This window comes from Chiloscyllium punctatum, chromosome 37 (genome assembly GCF_047496795.1).
Source record: "Chiloscyllium punctatum isolate Juve2018m chromosome 37, sChiPun1.3, whole genome shotgun sequence".
Classification (NCBI taxonomy): Eukaryota; Metazoa; Chordata; class Chondrichthyes; order Orectolobiformes; family Hemiscylliidae; genus Chiloscyllium; species Chiloscyllium punctatum.
In genome coordinates, this window is record NC_092775.1 from 59515367 (window position 1) to 59542134 (window position 26768).

The 26768-nt window shown below is 44.4% G+C and overlaps 1 protein-coding gene across 1 annotated transcript in view; it reads right to left on the minus strand.

Moving 5' to 3' along the window:
- ddx27 (DEAD (Asp-Glu-Ala-Asp) box polypeptide 27) overlaps nucleotides 1-26396 on the minus strand; it is a 38211-nt gene extending 11815 nt beyond the window's left edge. Inside the window, 18 exon segments of the mRNA XM_072556907.1 lie at nucleotides 3075-3181; nucleotides 5542-5719; nucleotides 6438-6519; nucleotides 7462-7615; nucleotides 11085-11226; nucleotides 13566-13665; nucleotides 14978-15128; nucleotides 16411-16584; nucleotides 19676-19781; nucleotides 19977-20063; nucleotides 21221-21270; nucleotides 21388-21592; nucleotides 22929-22988; nucleotides 23456-23599; nucleotides 26109-26206; nucleotides 26209-26241; nucleotides 26244-26315; nucleotides 26318-26396. Of these exon segments, the coding sequence (XP_072413008.1) occupies nucleotides 3075-3181; nucleotides 5542-5719; nucleotides 6438-6519; nucleotides 7462-7615; nucleotides 11085-11226; nucleotides 13566-13665; nucleotides 14978-15128; nucleotides 16411-16584; nucleotides 19676-19781; nucleotides 19977-20063; nucleotides 21221-21270; nucleotides 21388-21592; nucleotides 22929-22988; nucleotides 23456-23599; nucleotides 26109-26206; nucleotides 26209-26241; nucleotides 26244-26315; nucleotides 26318-26381 (2007 nt within the window). The 5' untranslated portion in view covers nucleotides 26382-26396.
- Nucleotides 26397-26768: the final 372 nt, after the last annotated feature.

Here is a 26768-nt window from a genome sequence, read left to right on the forward strand (position 1 = left end):
GGATCAGCGCTTGACCCCAGCTAGTCACGATTTTAAAAAACATTTCATGGGATACAGACATTAGTAGAGTCATACAGCATGGAAACAGACCCCTTCATCCACGCTGACCAGGTATCCTCAACTAAACTAGCCCCACTTGTTTGTGTTTGTTCCCTATCCCTCTAATCTCTCCTATCCCATTTACCTGTCCAAATGTCTTTTAAATGCAGTAATTGGACTTGTACCTGCCACTTCTCTAGTAGCTTGTTCTCTATACACACCACCCTATGTGTGCAAAGCTGCCCCTCAGGTTCCTTTAAATATTTCCCCTCTCACCTTAAACCTATGCCTTCAGTTTTGGAATCCCCAACTTTGGGGGAAAGACCTCAGCTACTCCAATCATGCCCCTCATGATTTACTGAACCTCTATAAGGTCAGTCTTAGCCTCCGATGCTCCAGGGGAAAAAAGTCCAGGCCGATCCAGCAACTCCTTATAACTCAAATCCTCCAGTCTCAGAAAGTTCCTTGTAAATCATTCTTGCATTGTTTCCAGTTTAATAACATCCTCCTATAACAGGGCAACCTGGACTGTATGCAGTCTCCAAATGTTGTCTTACAAATGTCTTGTACAGCTGTAACATGACATCCCAACTCCTGTACTCAATACTCTGACCGATGAAGGTAAAATTCTCAAATGCCTTCTTCACCAGCCTGTCCTCTTTCAAGGAACTATGCACCTGCTACCCTAGGTCACTTTGTTTGACAATACTCCCCAGGCCCTACGAATAACAAGTCTTTCTCTGGTTTGTCATATCAAAATGTAACACTAATCTAAATTAAACTTCATCTGTCATTCCTTGGCCTATTGGTCCAGTTGATCAAGATCCCATTGTTCTCTTAGATAATCTTCTTCACCCTTCACCATTCCATCAATCTTGGCGTCATCTGCAAACTTACTAACCACGCCTCCTATATTCTCATCCAAATCATTTACATAAATGACGAACAACAGTGCCCCAACACAGATCCTGACGGAGCACCGCTGGTCACAGACCTTCAGTCTGAACAACACCTTCTACCACCACCCTCTACCACATCATCAAGCCAATTTTGTATCCAATTGGCTATCTCACAGTGGATTCCACATAATCTAACCTTGATAACCAGTCTCCCATGTGGAATTTTGTTGAAGGCCTTGATAAAGTCCATGTATACAATGTCTACCACTCTGTCTTCATCTATCTTCTTGGCTACCTCTTCAAAACTCAGTCAAGTTTGTAAAACATGATCTGGTAAAGCCAGCATTCATTGCCCATCCCTAACGACCCAGAGGGCAAGTTAATAGTCAACCACATTGCTATGGGTATGGAGTCACACGTGGGACCAGGTAAGGATGGCAGTGTCCGTCCCTGAAGCACATGAGTGAACCAGATGGGTTTTTAATGACAATCAACAGTGCTTTCATGGTCAGCATCAGACTAGCTTTATTTGTAAATTACAGATTTTTGTTGAACTCAAATTCTATCATCTGCTTATAGCTGGACTTGAACTCGGCAGGGTAGACTCAGGAAACGTGTCGTCCATGGCTGGCGGTCCTAGAATCAGGGAATGTCATCTCAAAAAGAGACACAGACTATTTAGGACTGAAGAAAGGGGGACACAGATGCTGGAAAGTCAGAATCGAAAAAGGGTGGCGCTGGAAAAGCACAGCAGGTCGGGCAGCATCCGAGGAGCTGGGGTGTCGACGTTTCGAGCGTAAGCTCTTCATCAGGAATCATATTAGAAATCTTCATTCATGCAATGCAGACCAACATAGAATTTGTCTCCCTATTGTTTGCTGTGCCTGCATGTTAGCTTCCAGTGACTCAATCAAAATTACATGCGCCCTTTTTGACATTTGATATCAACACTTCCAAATCTCTCACTATTTAGGAAACTCCCTTAATTTCTGTTTTTCATACCAAAGACAACTCCATTTTGTCCACAATACATAGATTGATTTCTAGGTCTTAAAGACATCATGACGTAGCAGGACAGTGTGGGGAAATGGCATTGAGGTAGATCAGCCATGATTTCATGGAATAGTGAAAGCGGCTTGAGGGGCTGAATGGCCTACTCCTTCTAAACAAGTAGACCAGGTTCAACAAGTGCTTGCTGATTGCAGAGAAACAGATCATTTCCTTGCAGTGTAGTTTATCACAAAACACGGTAATAACTAGACTAACCCACTGCACAACAGTTCATCAGTAATGTAAGGGGAGTAAAAAATCTATGACAGAAACTCTCCACTTGTTGATACATTTCTTGACATTAAATCGCAACAGACTAAAAAAAATCTTTTGGCACTGACCCCCTTTAACCCAGTATATCAGACTGTGAATCAGAACCTGAGGCAGATATTAGCAAACGCAAAGCTCGCAGCTACTTAACATCTGTGGGTGGCACGGTGGCACAGTGGTTATCACTGCTGCCTCACAGCGCCGGAGACCCGGGTTCAATTCCCGCCTCAGGCGACTGACTGTGTGGAGTTTGCACGTTCTCCCTGTGTCTGCGTGGGTTTTCTCCGGGTGCTCCGGTTTCCTCCCACAGTCCAAAGATGTGCAGGTCAGGTGAATTGGCCATGCTAAATTGCCCGTAGTGTTAGGTAAGGGGTAGATGTAGGGGTATGGGTGGGTTGCGCTTCGGCGGGGCGGTGTGGACTTGTTGGGCCGAAGGGCCTGTTTCCACACTGTAAAGTAATCTAATCTAATCTAATCTAAAAAACCTCGATTTTCCAAATGAGACGGGCGGGGAGTATTTTGTTCAGATAACTGATTATTCAGATAACAGATAATGTTTTTATGGGATCTTGAGATCTTGTTTGGATAATCCGAAATTCGGATATTTGATATTCAGATAACTGAAGTTGTTCTGTATATAATTTAAATTTTAATAAATGATTGTCAGCTCTGGCAGAGGTCACCACTTACTAATAGACAGTGATGAATGTTCCCAGTATTTGATCACCTGCTGGTCCACCCTTAACACTTGGTTGGGTCCTGCAAACCACACGGAAAGGGGGGCAGTCTAGTCCTTCAACTTTACATGCAACATACCTGAGCCTCCGATCGTTGAAGCATCTTCTCCTCCTTTTCTAGCTGCAGCACAGCATAGATTTCCTTTTCCAGTTTCTCAATCTTGTCCCTGAACTTCAACACCACCTCTGTGAAGAGAGTGACCAGGGAATCAGCATGAGATTACATTTACGAAAGGTCACATACAGGTCACAGGGGCACTGATGCCACGCCCGCTGCCTGGAGGTACCACTCTGTTGGGTTACAGTACATTCAGGGTCAATCGCCCTCCTGCATCATGCCAAGTAGCAATTTCACAGTTATGAGCCTAGACAATGAATAATAGAAGGCTTTTTAACTATGGAAGGCATCTGTGCCTAGCCTAATGCTGCCCTCACCTAAAGCCCACAGCTTTCTTCAAACACCAGGGCATCAGACAAACTGGAGTAAACTCTGTAAAAACTATGGTCAACAGTGCCAATTTTCTTTACTTGCTTCAACATGTAACTGACAGTGAAGATGCTCACAAGGAGTTACAGAATGCTGGGGAGCTGTTGCAATATGAAAGGGCAGTCATGAGAGAGTCCGTTTCACACGTGATTCCCATTTAAACAGAAGGACATGTGGTGTAACAGTTGGATTCCTATTAAGGGTGCAGATGACAAGTCTTGTTTTTTTGAATGTTGTGCTCAAACTGCTTTCTCTCCCTCACAAATTTAATTTTTAAAAAAAGGCCATTCAGCCCACTGTGGTTGATGCTGCTGGGATAGTGTCATAGAGACGTACAGCATGGAGAGAGACCCTTCGGTCCAACCCATCCATGCCAACCAGATATCGCAACCCAGTCTAGTCCCACCTGCCAGCACCCGGCCCATATCCCTCCAAACCCTTCCTATTCATATACCCATCCAAATGCCTTTTAAATGTTGCAATTGTACCAGCCTCCATCACTTCGACCCATCTTCTGCTGCAGGCACAACACTTTGCAAAACAACGTTGTTACAAGGACCAACCACACTGCAGCACCTAGTCCTAATGATTAGACAGTGAGGGTCAGCAGGTTATTTTAAGAGAACATCCGATCCAAATCCATTTCTTATCAAACATGCCACTGCAAACACAGCTTTCCAGCAGAAGGAATTTGATGATGATCAGGAGCCATACAGCACCTAATAAATACAAGTGGGAAATCCAGAGGCTATGGGGCAGTAGCCACAAGACCTGAAAGAGTTCATAAATGGTTTTAAAATCTATACTTGTTTCATATTTAAAATAGACTTTGGTGCACAAAAACATGATTGCTGTTGATCCCATGATGCAAATAGACTACAAATATGGCAAATTCCAACCAGGAGAGAATTTATACCATCCTCTTGGAACCTCACGCTCTTGCACTGTATGAACACTGCAGTCAAACTAACACAAACGAATGGTAAACACTGCATCTTCCCCAGCAGAACTGAGAACAAAGAACAGCTATCAAATCTCATGACATCTAAAGTGGCAGCAATGACAGCATCTCTCTCAAACGACTAACAACGGGCTTTGATAAGGGCCACACAAACTCAGCCTCATTAACCTTAGGAAGCTGCTAACAATCCCACTTATGGCCAACGATGAACACTGGATCCCTGACCAGAGGGTTAGAAACCAACTGTTAAATTGAGACTGACTCCTTAATGGGCCCATCACATGTCCAAAACCCCTCTTGTCTTTGAAAAAGCTTGAATACATTTCTGAATCCTTTCCTGGTAAAAATCTAGTACTCTGCCAATATTATAATCTAAGAATGTCACTAATGATATAGAAATATAGAAAAGGAGTAGGCCATTTAGCCATTCAAGTGTGTTGTCATTCAATATTAGTTGCCCTGCTATAGGAAGGATAACATTAAATTGGAGAGAGGGTTCAGAAAGGATTTACAAGTATGTAGCTGGGACTGGAGGGTTAGAGTTATAAGGAGAGCCTGGGACTTTTTTCACTGGAGCACAGGAATCATAGAGTCCAACAGCACAGAAACAGCCCCTTCAGTCCAATCAGTCCATGCTGACCATAATCCTAAACTAAACTAGTCCTAACTGTCTGCACTTGGCCCACATCTACGAAACATTTCTTATTCATGTACATAGCCAAATGTCTTTTAAATGTTGTAACTGTACCAGCACCCAGCAGTTCCTCTGAAAGTTCATCCCACACACAAACCATTCTGTAAAAAAAATGCCCCATGTCTTATTTAAATCTTTTCCCTCACACCTTTAAAATATGCCTCCTACTCTTGAAATCAAGATTAAATCATGTTTTTGATTTACTCTAATGAAAGATTTTGCAGGTCGTTTAAAAATTGGACTCCACAAAGGGATTAGGAGAATCACACCACAGTCCATTTCAAAAAGGGGAAAAACACAAGCATCATATATGCTTACAGATAGAAAAAGAGAAACAAAGAATTTAAATGATCTCTCTCGCATCTGCAACACTTTTCAAGAACAATTTCTCTATCATCTCTCACCTTGTGGGATGACCCGAGCCTTCACTTCAGATTTGGCTTTCCTCACAATCTCTTTCAACATTTTCCTTTCCGATTCACCGACAAGGGAAATGGATCGTCCACTGCGGCCTGCTCGCGCCGTACGGCCTACTCTGTGCACGTAGTGCTTAATAGTATTGGGCATTGTGAAGTTTATTACCTAGCACAGAATAACAAAGACACAGTTCCCATCACCAAGCAACATATAACAGCATTCAACTTCATCATTTTGACCTTATCAATCAAACTCTAGAACAATTTTTAAACCCTAAAAGTAAACACACGGAACTACAAATGCTGGAAATCTGAAACAGAAACAGAGTGTGATAGGGAAACACAGCAGGGCTTTAGCTACAAATGCTGCCAGACCTGATGTATCAGAACTTCACCAGCCACCTCAAACAACATTCTTTTGTGTGGGTCCCAAACCATAACTGAAATCCTGATGTGATCAGTCCTGTCACAAAGATGAGCCAACTCCTTCTGAATAGACTTTACACCTTTTCAGATGAACTACAGTTTTTAATGATACTCTCAATGGGTGCACAATTGTCCTCTCATTTAACATATGGTTGGTGATTCCAATACTAACCAAGGTCACAGGAGGACAGAGTGCCAATTGCTAAAAAGGGACAAAATACAGAGCTGCCTGTTTAAAAGGAAAGACCTAAAAGCAGCTCACTTGACTATTAAGAATTTGACCCCGAACTGCTGAGAACAGGCCCATTACTGTGCCTATTGTCAACTGTTAGTATAACAGTGCTTTTAGGAAATAATCCAAGAATAGTATGTGCACAGAATACATTAACAGTAATTATCCATTTTAGAAGCTGACAAAGCTCCCCATCATTTAATTCCTAGACAATTGAGTTACTCACCGTTTTGACCCCATCAATGTCCAGCCCTCTAGCAGCAACATCAGTAGCCACAAGAATATCGATCTGCTCATCTTTAAAACGCCTGTCACCATGGTTACAAAAGCAAGAGATCGGTCAGTAACGGCCTGACATTCAGTGTCACATTTCTGCAGTGGAACACCATCCAAAGAGTGACCATGTTTATCAAGAGGTCAGATAAAAAAAAGCTCTTTGGGAATGGAATAACAATTTATATTTACTCTCGCACTCACTGATGGAAACATTCTACATGCAGAAGTATAGAAATCAAAGGTTAGAAAACTATATCACACCGAATAGCTGTATAACTCTGTCTTCACCCATACAGGATCATTTTTCAATAAGGACCAAGAGATTACAATCAAGAATGGAAGCATAGAAGAGTCCTTCCTAGTCCCAAATCCCTGAAGTAATCTCCATTTCCGGAACTATTGGTTTGATTAAGATCAGCAGAGACCAGTCACTCAACCAGGATGACCCTGATTTGTAGGCCTCAGTATGAGACCAGTAATAAATCCTGCAGATTCTGCGGGCAGTATCCCCATTTGTGCAGCACTAAACCTGGGCGCAGAACCATAAGGGAGAAGTGCAGGAAGTGATGATTAACAAAGTTGTCATGTGTACTCCCAAACAATAGCTAAAATTAGAAAAGTCTTTTACGAACAGTCCTTGCCTGAAAGAAACTAAAGCCGGATGGTTTCAGGGGTGCTGCCAGGTCTTTCACACTTCACCCAAGAGTCCATATCTCGTCACTGCGAGTTAGCAGAGTATTCTAAGCGCAGGGTGTCAAGGAAAACCCTGATCCTGTCTGCATCTAAAATCCAGGCACCATATATTTCTCAAGAGGAGGGAACCCAGGCTGATTTGTGCCCACTTGCACAGAGGTCAAGCTTGCTCGGCATTTTAATTCTGCATTGACTTCCCATAACGTTCACGGCCTTTACACACGCGGAGTGTTAAAAATTGGGTGTCTTGTATCACCTAAACATTCGGTTGCTCCCCTTACCTAAGGGCCTCCAGTCGCTGTGTTTGAGAGAGATCACCATGCAGCTCACCAACCTTCAGCCCCATCAGTCCCAGCAGGATGTGCATTCGATGGGCCTGCTTCTTAGTCTGTGTGAACAGCATGACGTGATCCTGAAATGTACGAGTCAGAAGAGCTAAAAGAGAAGGAAAGAAAATTTATTATTCTAAGTGCAATAACCTAGTCATTTCTGTTTCATAAAAGAATTTCAATGTTATTCAGAGAAAACAAAATAGAAAGGAACAAAGGAAAAGGCTTACATTTAATAAGCACTTCTCATTACCATAGGACCTCCCATTGCAAGTTTACAACCAATTTACACTAAAGTAAAAGTGGGCAGACAGGTTGTTTTGGTGTCATTGGCTGAGGAATTAACAATGCTGGACGTGGATGAAGATTTGTGCTATCCCTAGAGTAATGCTGTGAGATCTCTAGTGCATCTCAGAGGGCAGGTGGGACCTGAGTTTAACTTCTCTTCCAAAGTATGCAATATCTGACAGTGCAACACAGTTTTAACTCTGCATTGAGCGTCAGACGAGAAGAACCCCACTCCCCCATAAATAATATATTACAATGGTGTCTACACTTCAAAAATACTTCATTATTGTAAAAGCCTTATGCACAAACCTGAGCTCCTGAAAGAGTCTATGAAAATTCAAAACATTCTGCACTTTAAACTCAAAATTATCTATTCCTAAGCTGTTAATCATGCAAATAATACCACTGAGGACTCCTTAGCAGAACCAGAAAGTTAACTAAAAGGTATCAACAAATGCAGAAAAATGAATGGTGATCAACGTTTATGTCTATCACCAACAGAGTCATAGAGATGTACAGCATGGAAACAGACCCTTCGGTCCAACCCGTCCATGCCGACCAGACATCCCAACCCAATCTAGTCCCACCTGCCAGCACCCGGTCCATAACCCTCCAAACCCTTCCTATTCATATACCCATCAAAATGCCTCTTAAATGTCGCAATTGTACAAGCCTCCACCACTTCCTCTGGCTGCTCATTCCATACACGTACCACCCTCTGCATGAAAAAGTTACCCCATAGGTCTCTTTTAAATCTTTCCCCTATCACCCTAAACCTATGCTCTCTAGTTCTGGACTCACCGACCCCAAGGAAAAGACCATAAGACATAGGAGTGGAAGTAAGGCCATCCGGCCCATCGAGTCCACTCCGCCATTCAATCATGGCTGATGGGCATTTCAACTCTACTTACCCGCATTCTCCCCGTAGCCCTTAATTCCTCGTGACAACAAGAATCTATCAATCTCTGCCTTGAAGACATTTAGCGCCCGGACTCCACTGCACTCTGCGGCAATGAATTCCACAGGCCCACCACTCTCTGGCTGAAGAAATGTCTCCGCATTTCTGTTCTGAATTTACCCCCTCTACTTCTAAGGCTGTGTCCACGGGTCCTGGTCTCCTCACCTAACGGAAACAATTTCCTAGCGTCCACCCTCTCCAAGCCATATATTATCTTATAAGTTTCTATTAGATCTCCCCTTAATCTTCTAAACTCCAATGAATACAATCCCAGGATCCTCAGCCGTTGCTCATATGTTAGACCTACCATTCCAGGGATCATCCGTATGAATCTCCGCTGGACACGCTCCAGTGCCAGCATGTCCTTCCTGAGGTGTGGGGACCAAAACTGGACACAGTACTCCAAATGGGGACTAACCAGAGCTTTGTAAAGTCTCAGTAGCACATCGCTGCTTTTATATTCCAACCCTCTTGAGATAAATGACAACATTGCATTCGCTTTCTTAATCACGGACTCAACCTGCATGTTTACCTTTAGAGAATCCTCGACTAGCACTCCCAGATCCCTTTGTACTTTGGCTTTATGAATTTTCTCACCGTTTAGAAAGTAGTCCATGCTTGTATTCTTTTTTCCAAAGTGCAAGACCTCGAATTTGCTCACATTGAATTCCATCAGCCATTTCCTGGACCACTCTCCCAAACTGTCTAGATACTTCTGCAGCCTCCCCACTTCCTCAGTACTACCTGCCTGTCCACCTAACTTCGTATCATTGGCAAACTTCGCTAGAATGCCCCCAGTCCCTTCATCCAGCTCATTAATATATAACGTGAACAGCTGCAACCCCAACACTGAACCCTTCGGGACACCGCTTGTCACCGGCTGCCATTTCGAAAAAGAACCTTTTATCCCAACTCTCTGCCTTCTGTCAGACAGCCAATCCTCAATCCATACCAGTAGCTCACCTCGAACACCATGGGCCCTCACCTTGCTCAGCAGCCTCCCGTGTGGCACCTTATCAAAGGCCGTTGGAAGACTAGATAGACCACATCCACTAGGTTTCCCTGGTCTAACCTACTTGTCACCTCTTCAAAGAATTCCAACAAGTTTGTCAGGCACGACCTCCCTTATTAAATCCATGCTGACTTGTTCTAATCCGACCTTGCTCTTCCAAGAATTTAGAAACCTCATCCTTAATGATGGATCCTAGAATTTTACCAACAACAGAGGTTAGGCTAATTGGCCTATAATTTTCCATCTTTTGTCTTGATCCTTTCTTGAACAATGGGGTTACAACAGCGATCTTCCAATCATCCGGGACTTTCCCTGACTCCAGTGACTTTTGAAAGATCTCAACCAACGCCTCCGCTATTTCCTCAGCCACCTCCCTCAGAACTCTAGGATGTAGCCCATCGGGGCCAGGAGATTTATCAATTTTAAGACCTTTTAGCTTTTCTAGCACTTTCTCTTTCGTAATGGCAACCATACTCAACTCAGCCCCCTGACTCCCTTTAATTGTTGGGATATTATTCATGTCTTCCACTGTGAAAACTGACGCAAAGTACTTAGTAAGTTCTCCAGCTATTTCCTTATCTCCCATCACTAGGACTTTGCCTATTTACCCTATCCATGCCCCTCATGATTTTGTAAACCTCTATAAGGTCACCCCTCAGCCTCTGACACTCCAGGGAAAACAGCCCCAGCCTGTTCAGCCTCTCCCTATATATAGCTCAAATCGATAGTCACAGGTGAGGTGCCGGAAGAGTGGAGGTTGGCTAACATGGTGCCACTGTTTAAGAAGGGTGGTAAGGACAAGCCAGGAAACTATAGATCAGTGAGCCTGATGTCGGTGGTGGGCAAGTTGTTGGAGGGAATCCTGAGGGACAGGATGTACATGTATTTGGAAAGCCAAGGACTGATTCGGGATTGTCAACATGGCTTTGTGCGTGGGAAATCATGTCTCACAAATGTGATTGAGTTTTTTGAGGAAGTAACAAAGAGGATTGAGGAGGGCAGAGCGGTAGATGTGATCTATCTGGACTTCAGTAAGGACTTCGACAAGGTTCCCCATGGGAGACTGATTAGCAAGGTTAGATCTCATGGAATACAGGGAGAACTAGCCATTTGGATACAGAACTGGTTCAAAGGTAGAAGACAGAGGGTGGTGGTGGAGGGTTGTTTTTCAGACTGGAGGCCTGTGACCAGTGGAAAATAGAGTGGTATTACTTGCAAGTTACATTAGGATACAGAAATGGTAGTGCAACAGTTACCTGAAGCATCCATCACGTATTATGTCCAAAGGAACGCGTCAATTCAATATTTCAGACTTACCTGAAATAACTGCTTCTCTGTCACCTTCACGGTTTGGCCGGATCCGAATGAATTCCTGACGAAGGAATGGTGCTACATCAGTGTTACTGTTCACAAAGATTCGCACTGGATTCTTCAGTGACACAGATGCTAGGTCTTTCACCTGCAGGAAAACAGAGAAAGGAAAGTAGTACTGCTTAAGACATAGGTGCCTACAACTTGCTCTGAAAATATTACATTTTAGCCTCTGACCAATAAGTAAGTTCCCTTGGAAAAGACAGGAAAAACAGAAGGAAGAAATGGACGAATCAGGTTACTGCAGACTAGCCAAACAATCAAAAACAATGTGTAATCTCAAAAGTCACAACATGGGATAAAAACAGTATTCACTTAGAGAAAGGTGGGTAGACTGAAGATAACCAGTGTGGATTTATGAAAGACAAGGCAGATTTGAAATATTTGCTCAACATAATTTAATGAACTTTTTTGATGAAGGAGTTGCAATGGATGCTGTGCACACATTTCAGAAATAATTTAACAAGGTGCTGGACAGCAAGTTGATAAAATTAAGTGACACAAATTAAAAGCAAGTGACAGAAGGTGGAAAAAAAAACATAAAGATAGAAGTGGCAGCTTGTGGATGTATATCTAATTCGAGGTTAGTGCTGAAACCATGATCCTCTCAATAATAAGTGACCTGGCTTAGATTTAGCTTGCAGTCAAAACATCCATGGGTTTATGGAAGCTTGTTCTGTTTAGATTGGCATTTCATATATTCCAACAGTTACTACATTACAAAAACACCTCAATGGTCACGAAGCATTTGGCATGTCCAGTGGCTGTGAAATGTTCTGTATAAATGCAGATAGAACAGTACAGCACAGGGACAGGCCCTTCCTTCAGCCCACCATATCTGTGCTGACCATGATGCCATTCTAAACTAATCCCATCTGCCTGTACATGGTCTGCATCCCTCTATTTTCTGCCTGTTCATACATCTGCTTAACCGTTTCTTAAATATTGCCATTGCCTCTGCTTCTACCAGCTGCTGAAGGAAAGATTTTGTGACAACTGAAGGTTCAGAAAAGATTAATAAAGATGTTGCCAAGGTTTGAGGGTTTGACCTACAGGGAGAGACTGAAGGCTGGGAACATTTTCCCTGCAGCATCATAGGCTGAGGGGTGACCTTTATAAAATCATGAGGGGCATGAATAATGTGAATAGTCAAGGTCTTTTCCTCAAGGGAGTTGAGCCTAAAATTAGACAGCATAGGTTTAAAGTGATAGGTGCCTTTTAAACTTTCCCCTAAGGGACAGCGTTTTCATGCGCATGGTGATGTGTGTATGGAATGAGCTGCCAGACAAGGTGGTTGAAGTTTAAATTACAGCATTTAAAAAAAGGCACCTGGATAGGTATATGAATAGGAAGGGGGAAGGGTTTAGAGGAATATGGGCCAAGGGCTGGCAAATGGGACTAGATTAATTTAGGATATCTGGTCAGCATGGACAATTGGATGGGAGGGTCTGTTTCCGTGCTGTACATTTCTATGACCTCCCTGGCAACATGTTCCAGGCACCTACTACCCGCTGTGTAAGAAACTCTCCCCACACATTTCCTGTAAACATTCCCCCCCACCTCCTTCACCTTTAACATATGATCTGTAGCATGTGACATTTTCACCTTGGAAAGAGACTCCGACCACTCACCCTATCTATACCTCTCATAATTTTATATATTTTTTATCAGATTGCCTCTCAACCTCCAACACTCTAGTGAAAACAATCCAAAGTCCCCTTAGAACTAACATATTTGAATCCAGGCAACAATGTTGGTAATCCTCTTTTGCACCCTCTCCAAAGCCTCCTCATCCTCCCCATAGTGTGGTGACCAAACTGCACATAATACTCCAAATGTGGCCTAACTAAAGTTTTTGTAATGATTAGAATTTGGGTGTGGGACACTTCCAACAAAATTTGAAGGTTAACATGAAATAAAGACCGCAAAGAAGATGGTAAGAGACATCAAGTCTCAGATTGGTGTGCTGGTGTATAGATGCTTGATTAAACAATGCATTGGGGCAGGAAGAATGAGGAAACATACACAAAATGTAAAAAACTAAGGAACAGAGAAGGTCAGTTGAGGTTCAAGATCACAAATGTACAAAAGAACATAACATATACTGCATCCTAGATTTTTAAATAAATTATAGAACAGACTAAAACAACCAAGAAGCAATACTAAACTTATGTCATTTTTTTTCCTTTACAACACTACTGAAAATAATGTAAGTTTTGAGACCACAAGTTAAGAAGGATGTCAAGACCATGAGGGAGATATCAAAAAAGTTCAGGCAAGAGAAAAGCTGATTGGCTGCTCCCTATATTGACACTGGGAGATGACTGATATCCTCAACTATCTGGAGATACAAGCTACTGGCACTCAGTCTGGCCTGCAACTTGGCAGAAGTTCTTCAGTCACTACACTGCAAAACCTCATACATACCTCATCAGTCATGGTGGCAGAAAACAACATCGTTTGTCGCTGATGGGAGCAGAGACGAATTATCTCCTTCATCTGTTCCTCAAAGTACTCATCCAGCATTCTGCAGGGAGGAATATCGGGAATATATTGATCAGTACTGTTCTGTTATCTCACTCAGTGATTTCACCAGTTTCTTTCTACCTAAAATACTAGAATGGCAACAACAGAACAGCGCAATCAGAGGAATACAGTACAGTATCGCAAAGTAATTGTGCACGTGGAGTTAGGTGGTTAACGGATTTGAAGCAGTAAACTTAAAATATTGGATGATAGAAAACTAGTGAAAATCAGCAAGAACCCAGGAAGTTAGTTAAATGAAAATCAGAGTAGGACAAAAAATTAGTAAAACTTTATAACAGATTAGATACAGGGCGACAAGGTGTAATAGATCCAAATGGACTGAAAGAAGACACCATGTTTAATTTCTGTCTGTGCTGGGCCAGAGATTGGATCTCAGTCAATTGTGCAATGGATTGCAACCATTGATCCTCACGCCCCTCTCAGTTCCCATTCCAAATCCTCACTGCAAGGTGTGTAGGTGGTGACATCATGCATGTCATGATTGAGCTCAGTTGGAATGTGTCTTCAGTTCTCATTAGCCATGCTTTAAGGTAAAGAATGACCATTTTGGCAAAATGTCTAGAGCTAAAAGTATCAGGAGCTGCCAGGGCCCATGGTTCCATACCCCCATAAAAGCAACAGTCTATCTGGAAAAAGTGAAAGCTGAACAAAGAAATAATTGACCAATTCAAATGACTAAATTAAGCATCTTCATCATTTAGCATATACTGGAAGCATCAACCCCACTATAGTTGAACTCTGGAACAATGAAAGAGGAGGATAACCCTAGTAAGAGAAAACAGCTCTGAAGACAGACACCAATACATGTGACGCATCCACACAGTTTTCTGACAAAGTGGATGTGTGACCAGTCCCCTTGGAAAAGCTGAGGACTTTACTGAAAATCATCCAGTAGAAATCTAGTTACAAAAAATACTGTCACAAAGAGGTGACTGGTGCAACATTCCATCTAATCCTCAGCTAAATGAAGGAACCTAAGAGAGAATGACAAATGGTCGATACTATTTGCTTATTCTGCTGACTGCCTGAAATGAACAGGAACAGGATAAATGATGGGAATTGTACATCCAACATTAATCACTTCTCATTTGTTTTAGGAGTTTAGCTTTGTTAAGGCTTTTTGATTTCTAAAGGATTTTAGTGATTGGTGTACTTGAACCAAAAATCTGAATTTCACACAGTCTCTGATCTTATAGACAATTCTCCCCTCAGCTTTACCCATCTAAGAAACAATGAGGCCTCTCTCCTTTTCATTCTTTAAGCATGGACACAGCCACACTGTCCCTTCTTACCTGTCTGCTTCATCAAGAATAAGGACCTCAATGCTGCTTAGGTCAAAGGATGGACAGTTGTGAAGGTGATCAATTAACCGACCAGGAGTGGCAATGAGAATATCGGGCCCCATTCTCAGAGATACCTCTTGGGATTTTACATCCAGTCCACCTGAAATCAAATGGCACATTTCACATAGTGATCTAAAGCTTCTCTCATTCCCTAGGGGTTTACTAGTTTAAATACACAAAAGGTTGCAGAACTCAGGATCACAGAGGGACCTGGATGCTTTGCTATCACAAAAACGTTAGCTTGCAGGTACAGCAAGGAAGACAAAGGCAAGAAGAATAGAATATAACAACAGGGATAGCTCATTGAAGCTGGACACAACCTTGGTGAGACTACACCTGGAGTACTGAGCATAATTCCAATTAACTAATTTGGAAAGGAATTTGATTGCATTAGAAGCAGTGCAGAGAAAGTGCACTTGATTCATTCCTGGGATAAAAGCCTTATGGAAAAGACCCACTGGAGTTGAGAAGATTGAGAGGTTTGCTGAGATCATATATAAGATCTGAGGGGACATGAAATCATAAATTCTGAAAGGGTGCTTTCCCTGTAAGAGAGTAGAACTTGAAACACAGAAGAATATGATAGCTCTTTTCTAAAACAGAGATGAGTAGATGGTTTTTCTCTCGGGATGCCTAGTTTGTGGAATTTTCTTTCCCCACGAACAGTGGAGGCTGGATCACTCAAAACAGAGTTAGACAGATTTTTAATGAATACAAGAGTCAATGTCCAGGAGGGGCTGAGAGAAAACTGGGGGTGAGACACACCAGAACAGCCTTGTTGAATGGCAGAGTAGGTTCAACAGGCTGAAGAAGGGCTTATGCCCAAAACGTCAATTCTCCTGCTCCTTGGATGCTGCCTGACCTGCTGTGCTTTTCCAGCAACACATTTTTCAACAGACTGATTAGCCTATTCCTGCTCCCAGATTCATGAGGTTATTCCATGTTCCTGACCATATATTCTGTAAAAGTGCAGATCCTAATACTTTCCTCTAGATTCTGTAATCTCTAAAATCTTATATGTTCATGGTACTTTGTTTGAAAAAAGGGTGATTATGCCATTTCTCTTCATTTTATCCTCTTTTCTTTCTCTGCTTGAGCAGACTTCAGCAGCAACGGGCCATGCCTGTAACACTCTAAAGCTAGATTCTCCACAGCAATTTGCTAAAAACTTTCTAACTCCAATGGTTGGGATTTGTCACATTTTGTAATCAACATGTCTGACCTCAATAGGGCTCAGATGAAGAATGACTATAGCCTGCCCTGTTTTGCCAAAAAAATGTACATTTTTCTTATAAAACAGTTCCCAGAAGTAGCCAAACTGATATAGTTTCTTAATTCCTGATAGATAGGCATACATACGCATTCATACAGTTTAAACTTACCGACAGTGAGACAGAGGGAGATGGATGTGAACTGCGCCAGTTGCCTGGAGACAGAGTGAACTTGAATGCCAAGCTCACGAGTTGGCACTAGAACCAACACCCTAGTAATGGGACCCTGTCGCGGCTTATAGATCAAACGTTCTAAGACTGGTAGCATGAAGGCAGCAGTTTTACCTATGGATCAGTGAATGGAGAAAATGAAGAAAAAGAATCAAAGACGTGTAAGAGATTTTTCTCTAGTCTTCAGTAATATCGATGACAATTTAGTTTTTTTTTAAAATCAAGAACCTAACAGTGATACCCTTGCTTAAAAATATATCTGATACAAAACACAAATGGACATAACCACATTTAGCACAAAATATTTATTGCACCCTCACCCAGGTTTATGATTGCTCCAATTATTTTCAATTGTGATCCAAAGACTGTCATGAGGACTAACACCTGATGATGGAGCAGAGCTCCGTAAGCTAGTGTTTTCAAATAAACCCACTGGACTATAATCTGGTGTTGTGACTTTTGATCTTGTCTAACCCAGTGCACCTTGGTATCATGGCTCCTCATACAGTGCACAGGACCTGGTTATTAGTTTCTAACTGAAACGTCATGTTAACATCACAAGGGAACATGGTGGTATTGTGTAATTTTTAAAAAATATATCTATTTATTTGTGGGACGCGGGTGTTGCTGACTGGCCAGCATTTATTGTCTGTCCGTAGTTGCCCTGAAGAAGGTGGTAGTGAGCTGTCTTCTTGAACTGCTGCAGTCCATGTGCTGTAGGCAGACCCACAATACCATTAAAGAGGAACTCTTGGATTTTGACCAACCGACACTGAAGAAACAACGATAAATTTCCAAGTCAGGATAGTGAATGGCTTGGAGGGGCACTGACAGGTGGTGTTGTTTATATATATCCCCTACCATTGTACATTTAGATGGTTAGGGCTGAGAGTTTGGAAAGTGATTGATAGTGGGGGATGCAGTGATGGTAAGACCATTGAGTACCAAGGGTAGTGGACAGATTGTCTCCTACTGGAGATGTTATTGCCTGGTATTTATGTGGCATGCATGTTACTTAACACCTTGCAGCCAAAGCCTGGGTGTTGTCCAAATCGAGATGCACGTGCATTTGGACATGAGTCACAAATAATGTTGAAAACTGTGCAATCATTGGCAAATGTGCCCACTTCTGATTTTATGATGGAGGAAAGATCAGTGATGAAGCGATTGAAAATGGTTGGGCATAGGACACTACCCTGAGGAACTCCTGCAGAGGTGCCCCAACTTCCAAGAACAATCATCTTCCCAGATGCCAGGTATGACTCCAACCAGCATAAAATTATCCCCCTAATACCCATTGATTCCAGCTTTGCTAGGGCTCCCTGATGCCACACTTGATCAAATGCTGCCTTGATGTCAAGGGCTGGTGCTGGATGTCACTGAACTAATAACCCCAGAGGCTGTTAAACATGGAAACAATTTTCTGAGGACACAAGTTCAAATTCACCACAGCAGTTGGTGGAATTTAGATTCAATGAGTAAATATGGAACATAAAGAAAATTTCATGGTCACCATTACTGAAACTAGCACTTTTTATAAAAACTCATGTGGCTCACAAAAGCTCTTCAGGGAACTAAACCTGCGTTCTTACCCGTTCTGTTCTACAGACCCAGAGCAACATGATGACTCTTAACTATTCTCAGAAATAGCCTAGCAAGTCACTCAGTTCAAGGGCAAATAGGGATTGGTAACAAATGCGGCTTTACTGGCAACAATCCCATGAAAGAATAAAGAAAAAGATTGTTGGAGGTGAATCATCTCAGTCCCTGGACAGCACAGCAGGAGATTCTAATCAAATTCTCAGACATGTTATGACACACTTCTGGAATAGGTGGGCCTGCGTTACTGGCTCAGAGTAAAGGACACTACCACTACACCACAAGACCCCATCCTCAGGCTAGTGCCCTCAGTCCAATCGTCTTCAGCTTCCTCATCAATGACATTCAGTCCATCATTTAGGTTAAGGTGGGTATGTGCATTTATGATTGAGCAATGTTTAGCACCATTCACAACTCCTCAGATACTGAAGCAGTCCATGCCCGTATGCAGCAGGACCAGAGCAACATCCAAGGCTTGGATCAATATGTGGCAAATAACAATCAAACTGCACAAGTGCCAGGTAAAGACAATACCAACGAGAGAATTTAATCATCTCCCTTTGGCATTTAATATCATTACCGTTTCTGAATGTCCCATTTGAATATTCTGGGGGTTTACTATTGACCAGAAATTGAAATGGATCAGCTATATAAATACTTGGCTATGAAAGCATGTCAGATGCTAGGAATTCTGCAATGAATAACTCTCCACCTGCTTTCCAAAGCCTGTCCACCATTGACAAGACTCAAGTCAGGAGTGTGATGCTAAGTATAGTTCAACAACACTGAAAAAGCTCAAAATCTTCCAAAGCAAAGCAGCTCATCACCTTCCTATGTGCCAGGTACGACTCCGACAGCGATGAATTGTTACCCTAATTCCCATGAATTCGAGTTTTGTTCAGGCTCCTTGATGCCACACTAGGTCAAATGTAACCTTAACATCAAGGGTTGGCACCTTCATCATTCACTCTCCACTATTGCCACATAGTGACAGCAATGTATGTCATCTACAAAATGCACTGGGTGATGACAGGTGTTTGTATCTCAAATAAAGTCATTGAGGGACTAGTGGTAAAGCAAATCTGCAGCCTTGACATGAACCCCTTTCTGTGTGTTTGAAGCTTACCTGACCAATGCATTAGTACAGCCAGCAAATGCAACAGAATCCTCTGCAGGAGAGGAGGCCAAAAATTGAAGAAACCCAGTTGACCAACACAGGCTATAATACATGGACTAGCAAATTCAGAGCACAGCTCTCAGTAACAATGGTACAATTAACATAGAAGCAAGAAACGTTTCCTCTTAAAAAAAAAAGCACATAATATCCCAACAATGTAATTACTACCTCATCTTATAGCCTATACTGCACAATTTATAACTAATAAGCAAAGATATAATACCTCAATAATAAAAGATCTGTGGATAACCCAATTGGATAAAATCTCAGAAAGACTAAGAGTATTCAGCTACTAGTGTAGTCATAATACAAGTAACATGGTTCAGGTACAGAAAATATTAGGCTCAACAACATATCCACAAGATCACATTTCTAGTGCAGAAATGACACATTAGGCATTACCAAGTTAGGCACTAAAGCAAAACTTACCTGTTCCCGTAGCAGCACATGCACAAAGGTCTCTGCCGAGCAGGCCTAATGGAATACATGCTTTCTGAATGGGGGTTGGTTGTTTGAAGCCCACTGCAGTAATTGCCTAAACATAATCAAAGAGGAGCAATGGAGAAAGAATCAGAGGCCCAATACAGACAGGGACTGAGTTAATGACCACTAAATTAAACAGGATAATGCCTCCTTCTCAGAAATAAAACCACTTTTCATGCAAATAATAATGGTAACAATAAGCCATGTTCATGTAAATGCATTTTGTCAAGTGACACACAATGAATACCTTTAACAGCGGTCGAGAGAGATTCATATCCTGGAATGTCAAACTCTCTTCAAATTGAGGGGCATCCTCAAAGAACACACCCGATTCCTGCATGGGAACAACAATAACTGTGTGAAAGTGCAAAAACAGCTTCAATTATCTCACCATTGCAATGCTCTCCCAAATTTCCCATTTCCTTAAATCTGTTCTCCTCCAACCCACAACCAGCTAAACTTTCCCGAAATATTCTAATCCCAGTCCCTCCTCATTCACTCCTCCCCCCAACCCACCCCTCCACCCTCCCCCCCACCCACCCCTCCACCCAGCCAAACTCCCATGCCACTGCCTTCAGCATGTCATGCTGTTTTGCCTTCCTATCCCATAGTTGTCCATCTATTCCACATCAGCTGAATGATGTCTACTCAGACGGGGGACTCCAAAAGATAAATTAATTAAATGCAAATAAAGGACGTTACTAAGATTCATGAGCCAGTCAACTGCTGCAGGCCTCTTCCTTAGCATTCAGGCCACATAGCCATACAATACACAAGACAGGCCCTTCGGTCTACCTATCTCTATGCCAGTCATCAAGAATCTATCCATCTATTATAGACCCATTTTCCAGCACTTCATCTGTAGTTTGTATACTACGGTGATCAAGTGTTTATCTAAATACTTCTTAAATCTTGTGATGGTCTTGCCCTATCAGGCAGAGTTCCAGATATTCACAACACTGAGAAAAAAATTCTTCCTAAATCCTCTAACTTTTGTCTTAAATTATGCCTCCTGGTTACTGAATGTTCGACCAAGGGAAAAACCTCTTTCTTATCTATGCCCCTCATAATTTTGTACACCTCAATTATGTTCCCCCAAAACTTTCTCTGCTCTTTTCATTACTGAAATGTTCCAGCCCAAACAATTTTCTCTGCATCCTCTCTATAGCAATCACATCCAGAGTCCTCTAGCTATTGCCTAACTAATATCTTACACAGCTCCATTGTAAACTCCCTGCTCTTGTGTTCAATGACTTGATGAATAAAGGCAAGTATCCTGTATGTCTTCTTAACCACCTGCCCTGTTACCTTCAAGGAACTAGGGACATTTACTGCAAGGTCCTTCTGATCCTCTGTACTTCCTCGGTTCCCTCTATCCATTGTGTACTCCCTTGCCTTGTTAATCACCCCAAAATGCATCACATTTCAGCAATACAATCATCCTTGCTATCCCCAGTATACACTAGGAAATAAAACACCAGGAACACTCACATTCCTGGGAACATTTTTCTTTCTCTTCTTCCCCTTCAATTTCAGGGTGTCTGTGAAACAATTAGCATTACATCAGTCTCTGATGAGTCAATAAAGCAATGGAAACAAGCCACAGTACTACCACAATAAAAACATTGCGAATAAAGTTCACCAGGCTTCAATCTTACCTGCTTTCTGTAAAATATCCTCATCTGCTGAGGAGAACTCAGATATTGACTCATCATCTTCCTCGCTTTCTGGACTTTTCTCTTCATCAGATCCCTCGGCATCTTCACAGGCCTCTGCCTGATCCAGTTCTTCCTCATCTTCCAAATGAGGTTTGGACTCAGTAGAGTCGGTCTTTAACCCCTTTGCTTCTTTTGTAGATTTCTCCTGGAAATGAGAAACATTTAAATCAAAGCCAAAGACTTATATGCACTGCTCCTTCTCACGGACTGTTTTATCCCTTCTCAACCTCCCACTAAATGATTATTTCTCCTCCCCAAGTTATATCGATTTGTGGTGCCACTGGCAAAACTCTATTACTATCTTGGTTGAGAGAGTGAATCATTTTGCAGATGTTAGTAACACTGTGGGTCATTAACACTTTAATAAAAACAGAAAAATGCCAGCAGGTCAGGGAGAATCAGACTTAGTGTTTTGAATCTAATAGGACTCTTCTCCAGAACCGTGAAGCCCTAATTTTCCAATTCAGGAGAAAACAATTCTGAATTACACTTTCATATTTTCTGACTATAACCAAGTCACTAGACCCACTCTTCACAAACACTGGTGAAAGAATGACTAGAAATTATGTAGTTAAAGAAGTGCAGTTGCAATAAAGATACTAATCTGATGACAAATGTTCCCCAGGTCTTGCTGAGCAATAAATGATTTGTCTCTGATATTTTGGTTCCTGTAAAAAAGCAGCCCATTAATTTGAATAAAGGCAATTTCACATTGTAAGCTATAAAATCCCTCTGAACCTTTTTTGTTTCCATGAGTTTTTTTAATTACTTTTTGCCCCTGCAAATTAGTGCTTTCTAAACCTTTCCAATCTTTTACAGTTCATAACTTCTTACTATTTAGAAAACACATATCTATTAGTTTTAGCTCCTAAATAGTTGACCATACAATTTTTACATTGTAAAAGTGGCAAATGGATTTCATAGTGATATCAGTATTTCACTTCAATTTGCAATCCTCTTTGATCTTGAAAGCTGATAAGATTAGCTAATATTTACTTTGTAAATGGGCAGATGGTTGTGGTGAACAGCAGAGAAAACTCAGCTTCACTGCATGGTTTGTGCCCAGTTCATTTGTCTCTACCAGGCTAACAGCGGTGGTCGTGGAATAGGGAGGTAAGGTGAAAAATAAAACTAGCAATGTTCCCAGTGTTAGCCATTATCAAGTGACCCATGGATCATGCACTTACATGGAAAAGATCACCTTACACTCCGAAAGCACCAGTCCACCATCAGAACTAGGTTTCTTCATGAACAAAGTTTATTTGAACAGACACTGAAAGATTGCTAATCCAGTGTAAATACCCCCAGCACATATCAAACAGTATTAGACGTTTATTTGTTACGTATATGGAAAGGAAAGAAGGAAAAACGGAAGGAAAATGCAGCTTTTGGGAGATCACAGCTTCTATGTCCCAGTGAACGTCTCACACGTGAATGTACAGGCACTCAATTATTTGAGAAAAGTTTTGAAAATAACTGACCTCTCTTTTTCTTTTCCTTCGCACTTTTTCTATCTTTTCATCCAGGGTTGTTGGTGCCTTCTGGAAATAAGCAGAAAAATGAAGTAATATTACATCAAATCCACTTTCTGAGCTGGGACTCAACAAGAGAATAAAGTGCCCACTCAATGTACTGAAAACCTGGGATCATCATCTGTCAAACAGTCAGCAAATTCTAAGGCATGATAATCTAAAGGACTTGCTAACTGTTCCCCAAGAGTCCTGTGTTTTGAATCATATGCACACATTCATCATCACAAATATTTAAAAACCATCACATTTAATCGTAAATTACTCTTAAATTAGCAAAGAAGCAAGCAGAAAGCAAGCTTGAAAAATGGCTTACGGACAATGATTCCAGTAACTTATTGAACATCTGCTGTCAGTTCGATGGAAACATTTCTACAGCATCCTATCACTGCAGCAGAAACAATGAACACTGTAACAGTCTAAAAACTGAATGTTAAGGAAGCTACAGCCTACAAACATGCAGAGTCACAGGTTCTCACATTCTTTTTCAGTTGATTCAGGACATCGGCCATCGTCCAGCTGTCATCATATGCCCCATCTTTTTCAGTGAACAGGAAGTCATCACTGAAGTCCACACATTTCTTCCTTAACTTATTTCTCTTCAGTAAAATGACAGGCGGCTCCTGAATAAACAAAGACAGCAGTCTTACAAATCAAAGGAAAGTAAGTGCAACAAGATCTGCCTTCTGCTGCTTATTCATGGATAATATAAAACAGCACACTGTTAAGCATAACTCAGATCAATACTGAATACGGGAAAGCTGCTATGAAGAGGGAATTTCCCTTGAATCACTACGGCACGGAAGGCTACGAGAGGTAATGCCAGAATGGTGTAGTCTATCATCAGCTTGAACGTGATATCGCATTATATAAAAGTGAGCAGCCATAAATTGCTTTGGAACTTAGTAGCCCAGAAGATTGGACTAGCATATCCAAATAATAAATATTGATGGATGTAACACTGTTCTAAAGTGCAAAGCATCTCCCAAGTTTAACTGTATGCTTTAATTAAGCAGCAAGAACAAGGACTAAAGTTGGGAGGAAGCGTTTACAATTAATTGCAGTATATTGGAAGCTGTCCATTTCTAGCAACTATTGCTGGCAACTACCTTCTCTATTTCGCTAACAATGTGGTGTGTAGATAAGTTATTCTCCCATTCATCCCAATCCTTGTGGCTGCTGATTTCTAGTTTATTTTGAATGCAGGTCTTCCTCTGCCACCATTTTCTGCTGTCAGTCTTGATCCTAATCTGTGGTGATTTAAGATGACAATTCTCCAAACTGACTGGAAACTTAAACAGTTGTTTACATAAAACCTGCTTTCTTTATAGCCATTGGTACCCTATAAATCTAATTCTAAATCATAGAGATGTATAGCATGGAAACAGACTCTTCATTCCAACCCACAGGATCCTGACTGGGCAGAATTCCAACCAAACTGCATCAGCTGTAAACACCTCAAAGTTGGGGTCTGTTTAAGAAAATGAATACTTAGAAAGCACTGCTAATCTTGTTGATTCTAGTCAACAAGGGGCAAGGGGCAAGGGGCGAGGGGGGGAGAGAGGAGGGGGGGGGGGAGAGAGGAGGGGGGGGGGAGAGAGGAGGGGGGGGAGGGGGGAGGGGGGGGGAGGGGGGAGGGGGAGGGGGAGGGGGGAGGGGGAGGGGGGAGGGGGAGGGGGAGGGGGAGGGAGGGGGGGGAGGGGGAGGGAGGGGGGAGGGGGAGGGAGGGGGGAGAGGGGAGAGGGGGAGGGGGAGGGGGAGGGGGAGGGGGAGGGGGAGGGGGAGGGGAGAGGGGGAGGGGGAGGGGAGAGGGGGAGGGGGAGGGGGGAGGGGGAGGGGGGGGAGAGGGGGGAGGGGGAGAGGGGGGAGGGAGAGAGGGGGGAGGGGGAGGGGGGAGGGGGAGAGGGAGGGGGGGGGAGGGGGAGGCGGGAGGGGGAGAGGGAGGGGGGGGAGGGGGAGGCGGGAGGGGGAGGGGGGGAGGGGGAGGGGGAGGGGGGGAGGGGGAGGGGGGGAGGGGGAGGGGGAGGGGGGGAGGGGGAGGGGGGGAGGGGGAGGGGGAGGGGGGAGGGGGGTAGGGGGAGGGGGTAGGGGGAGGGGGGTAGGGGGAGGGGGGAGAGGGGAGGGGGGGGGAGGGGGGGGACGGGGGGGGAGGGGGGGGACGGGGAGGGGGGGGACGGGGACGGGGGGGGGACGGGGGGGGGTGGGCAGACGGGCGGGGGGGGGAACGGGGACGGCGGGGGGGGACGGGGACGGGGACGGGGACGGGGGACGGGGGACGGGGGGGACGGGGGACGGGGGGGACGGGGGGGACGGGGGGGGACGGGGGGGACGGGGGGGACGGGGGGGGACGGGGGGGGGGGGGGAACGGGGACGGGGGGGACGGGGGACGCGGACGGGGGGGGGGGGGGGGGGACGGGGACGGGGGGGGGGGGGGACGGGGACAGGGACGGGGGGGGGGGGGGGGACGGGGACGGGGGGGGACGGACGGGGACGGGGGGGGGGGGGGGACGGGGGGGGGGGGGGGGGGGACGGGGACGGGGGACGGGGGGGAACGGGGACGGGGACGGGGGGGGGGGGGGGGGGACGGGGGGGGGGGGGAACGGGGACGGGGGGGGACGGACGGGAACGGGGACGGGGGGGAACGGGGACGGGGGGGGAACGGGGACGGGGGGGGGGGAACGGGGACGGGGGGGGGGGGAACGGGGACGGGGGGGGGGGAACGGGGGGGGGGGGGGGGAACGGGGACGGGGGGGGACGGACGGGAACGGGGACGGGGGGGAACGGGGACGGGGGGGGAACGGGGACGGGGGGGGGGGGAACGGGGACGGGGGGGGGGGGAACGGGGACGGGGGGGGGGGAACGGGGACGGGGGGGGGGGGAACGGGGACGGGGGGGGGGGAACGGGGACGGGGGGGGGGGGAACGGGGACGGGGGGGGGGGGAACGGGGACGGGGGGGGGGGGAACGGGGACGGGGGGGGGGGGGGGAACGGGGACGGGGGGGGGGGGGGAACGGGGACGGGGGGGGGGGGGAACGGGGACGGGGGGGGGGGGAACGGGGACGGGGGGGGGGGGGGGACGGGGAGGACCGTGCTGTGTTCCTCAGTGACCCCCGGGGCCACTGTCAGACTCACCTCTCCCTCAGAGCCCGTCTCCTCCGCCTCATCCTCCGGAACCTCGTCCTCATCCTCAATCGTCCCGATTAAATCCAGAGCAGCCATGGAGCCCCCGACAAACAATGATCAGGAACCAGCACGTGCGGGGGAACTGCAGCCTGAGGGGACACGCGTCCGTCGCCAAAACCCGTCCGCAGGAGCAGCGGTGCCTGGAACAAACAATCCCCCAACAATCGTTCCGGGCAATGAGAGTGAAGACACAGTTAGACAATAGCTGCAGGAGTAGGCCATTCTGCCCTTCGAGCCTGCACCACCATTCATTACTATCATGGCTGATCATCCTCAATCAATTGTGACCCAGGGCCACTGCCAAATTCATTTCAAACCTTTAGACCACCCTTGGAGCACACATTTTCGATTTTTTTGTGTGAGGAAATGTCCATGTTAAAAAGAAAAACACTCTTAGCATTTACCTCCCTCCTGCACAAGTCATACGTTTTCTTTAAAAACACTATTCCATTCCAGAAATACGCTGACCCTTTTGTCCAGATACCATTTTGTAGAAGCTCGGTCAGGCTTTACCTAGAGAACTGAATGCAGTTTTGGTCTCCTTATCTCAGGAAAGCTCATGTACTGCCACAGAGGGAGTGCTAGAAATATTCAGCAGACTTGTCCATG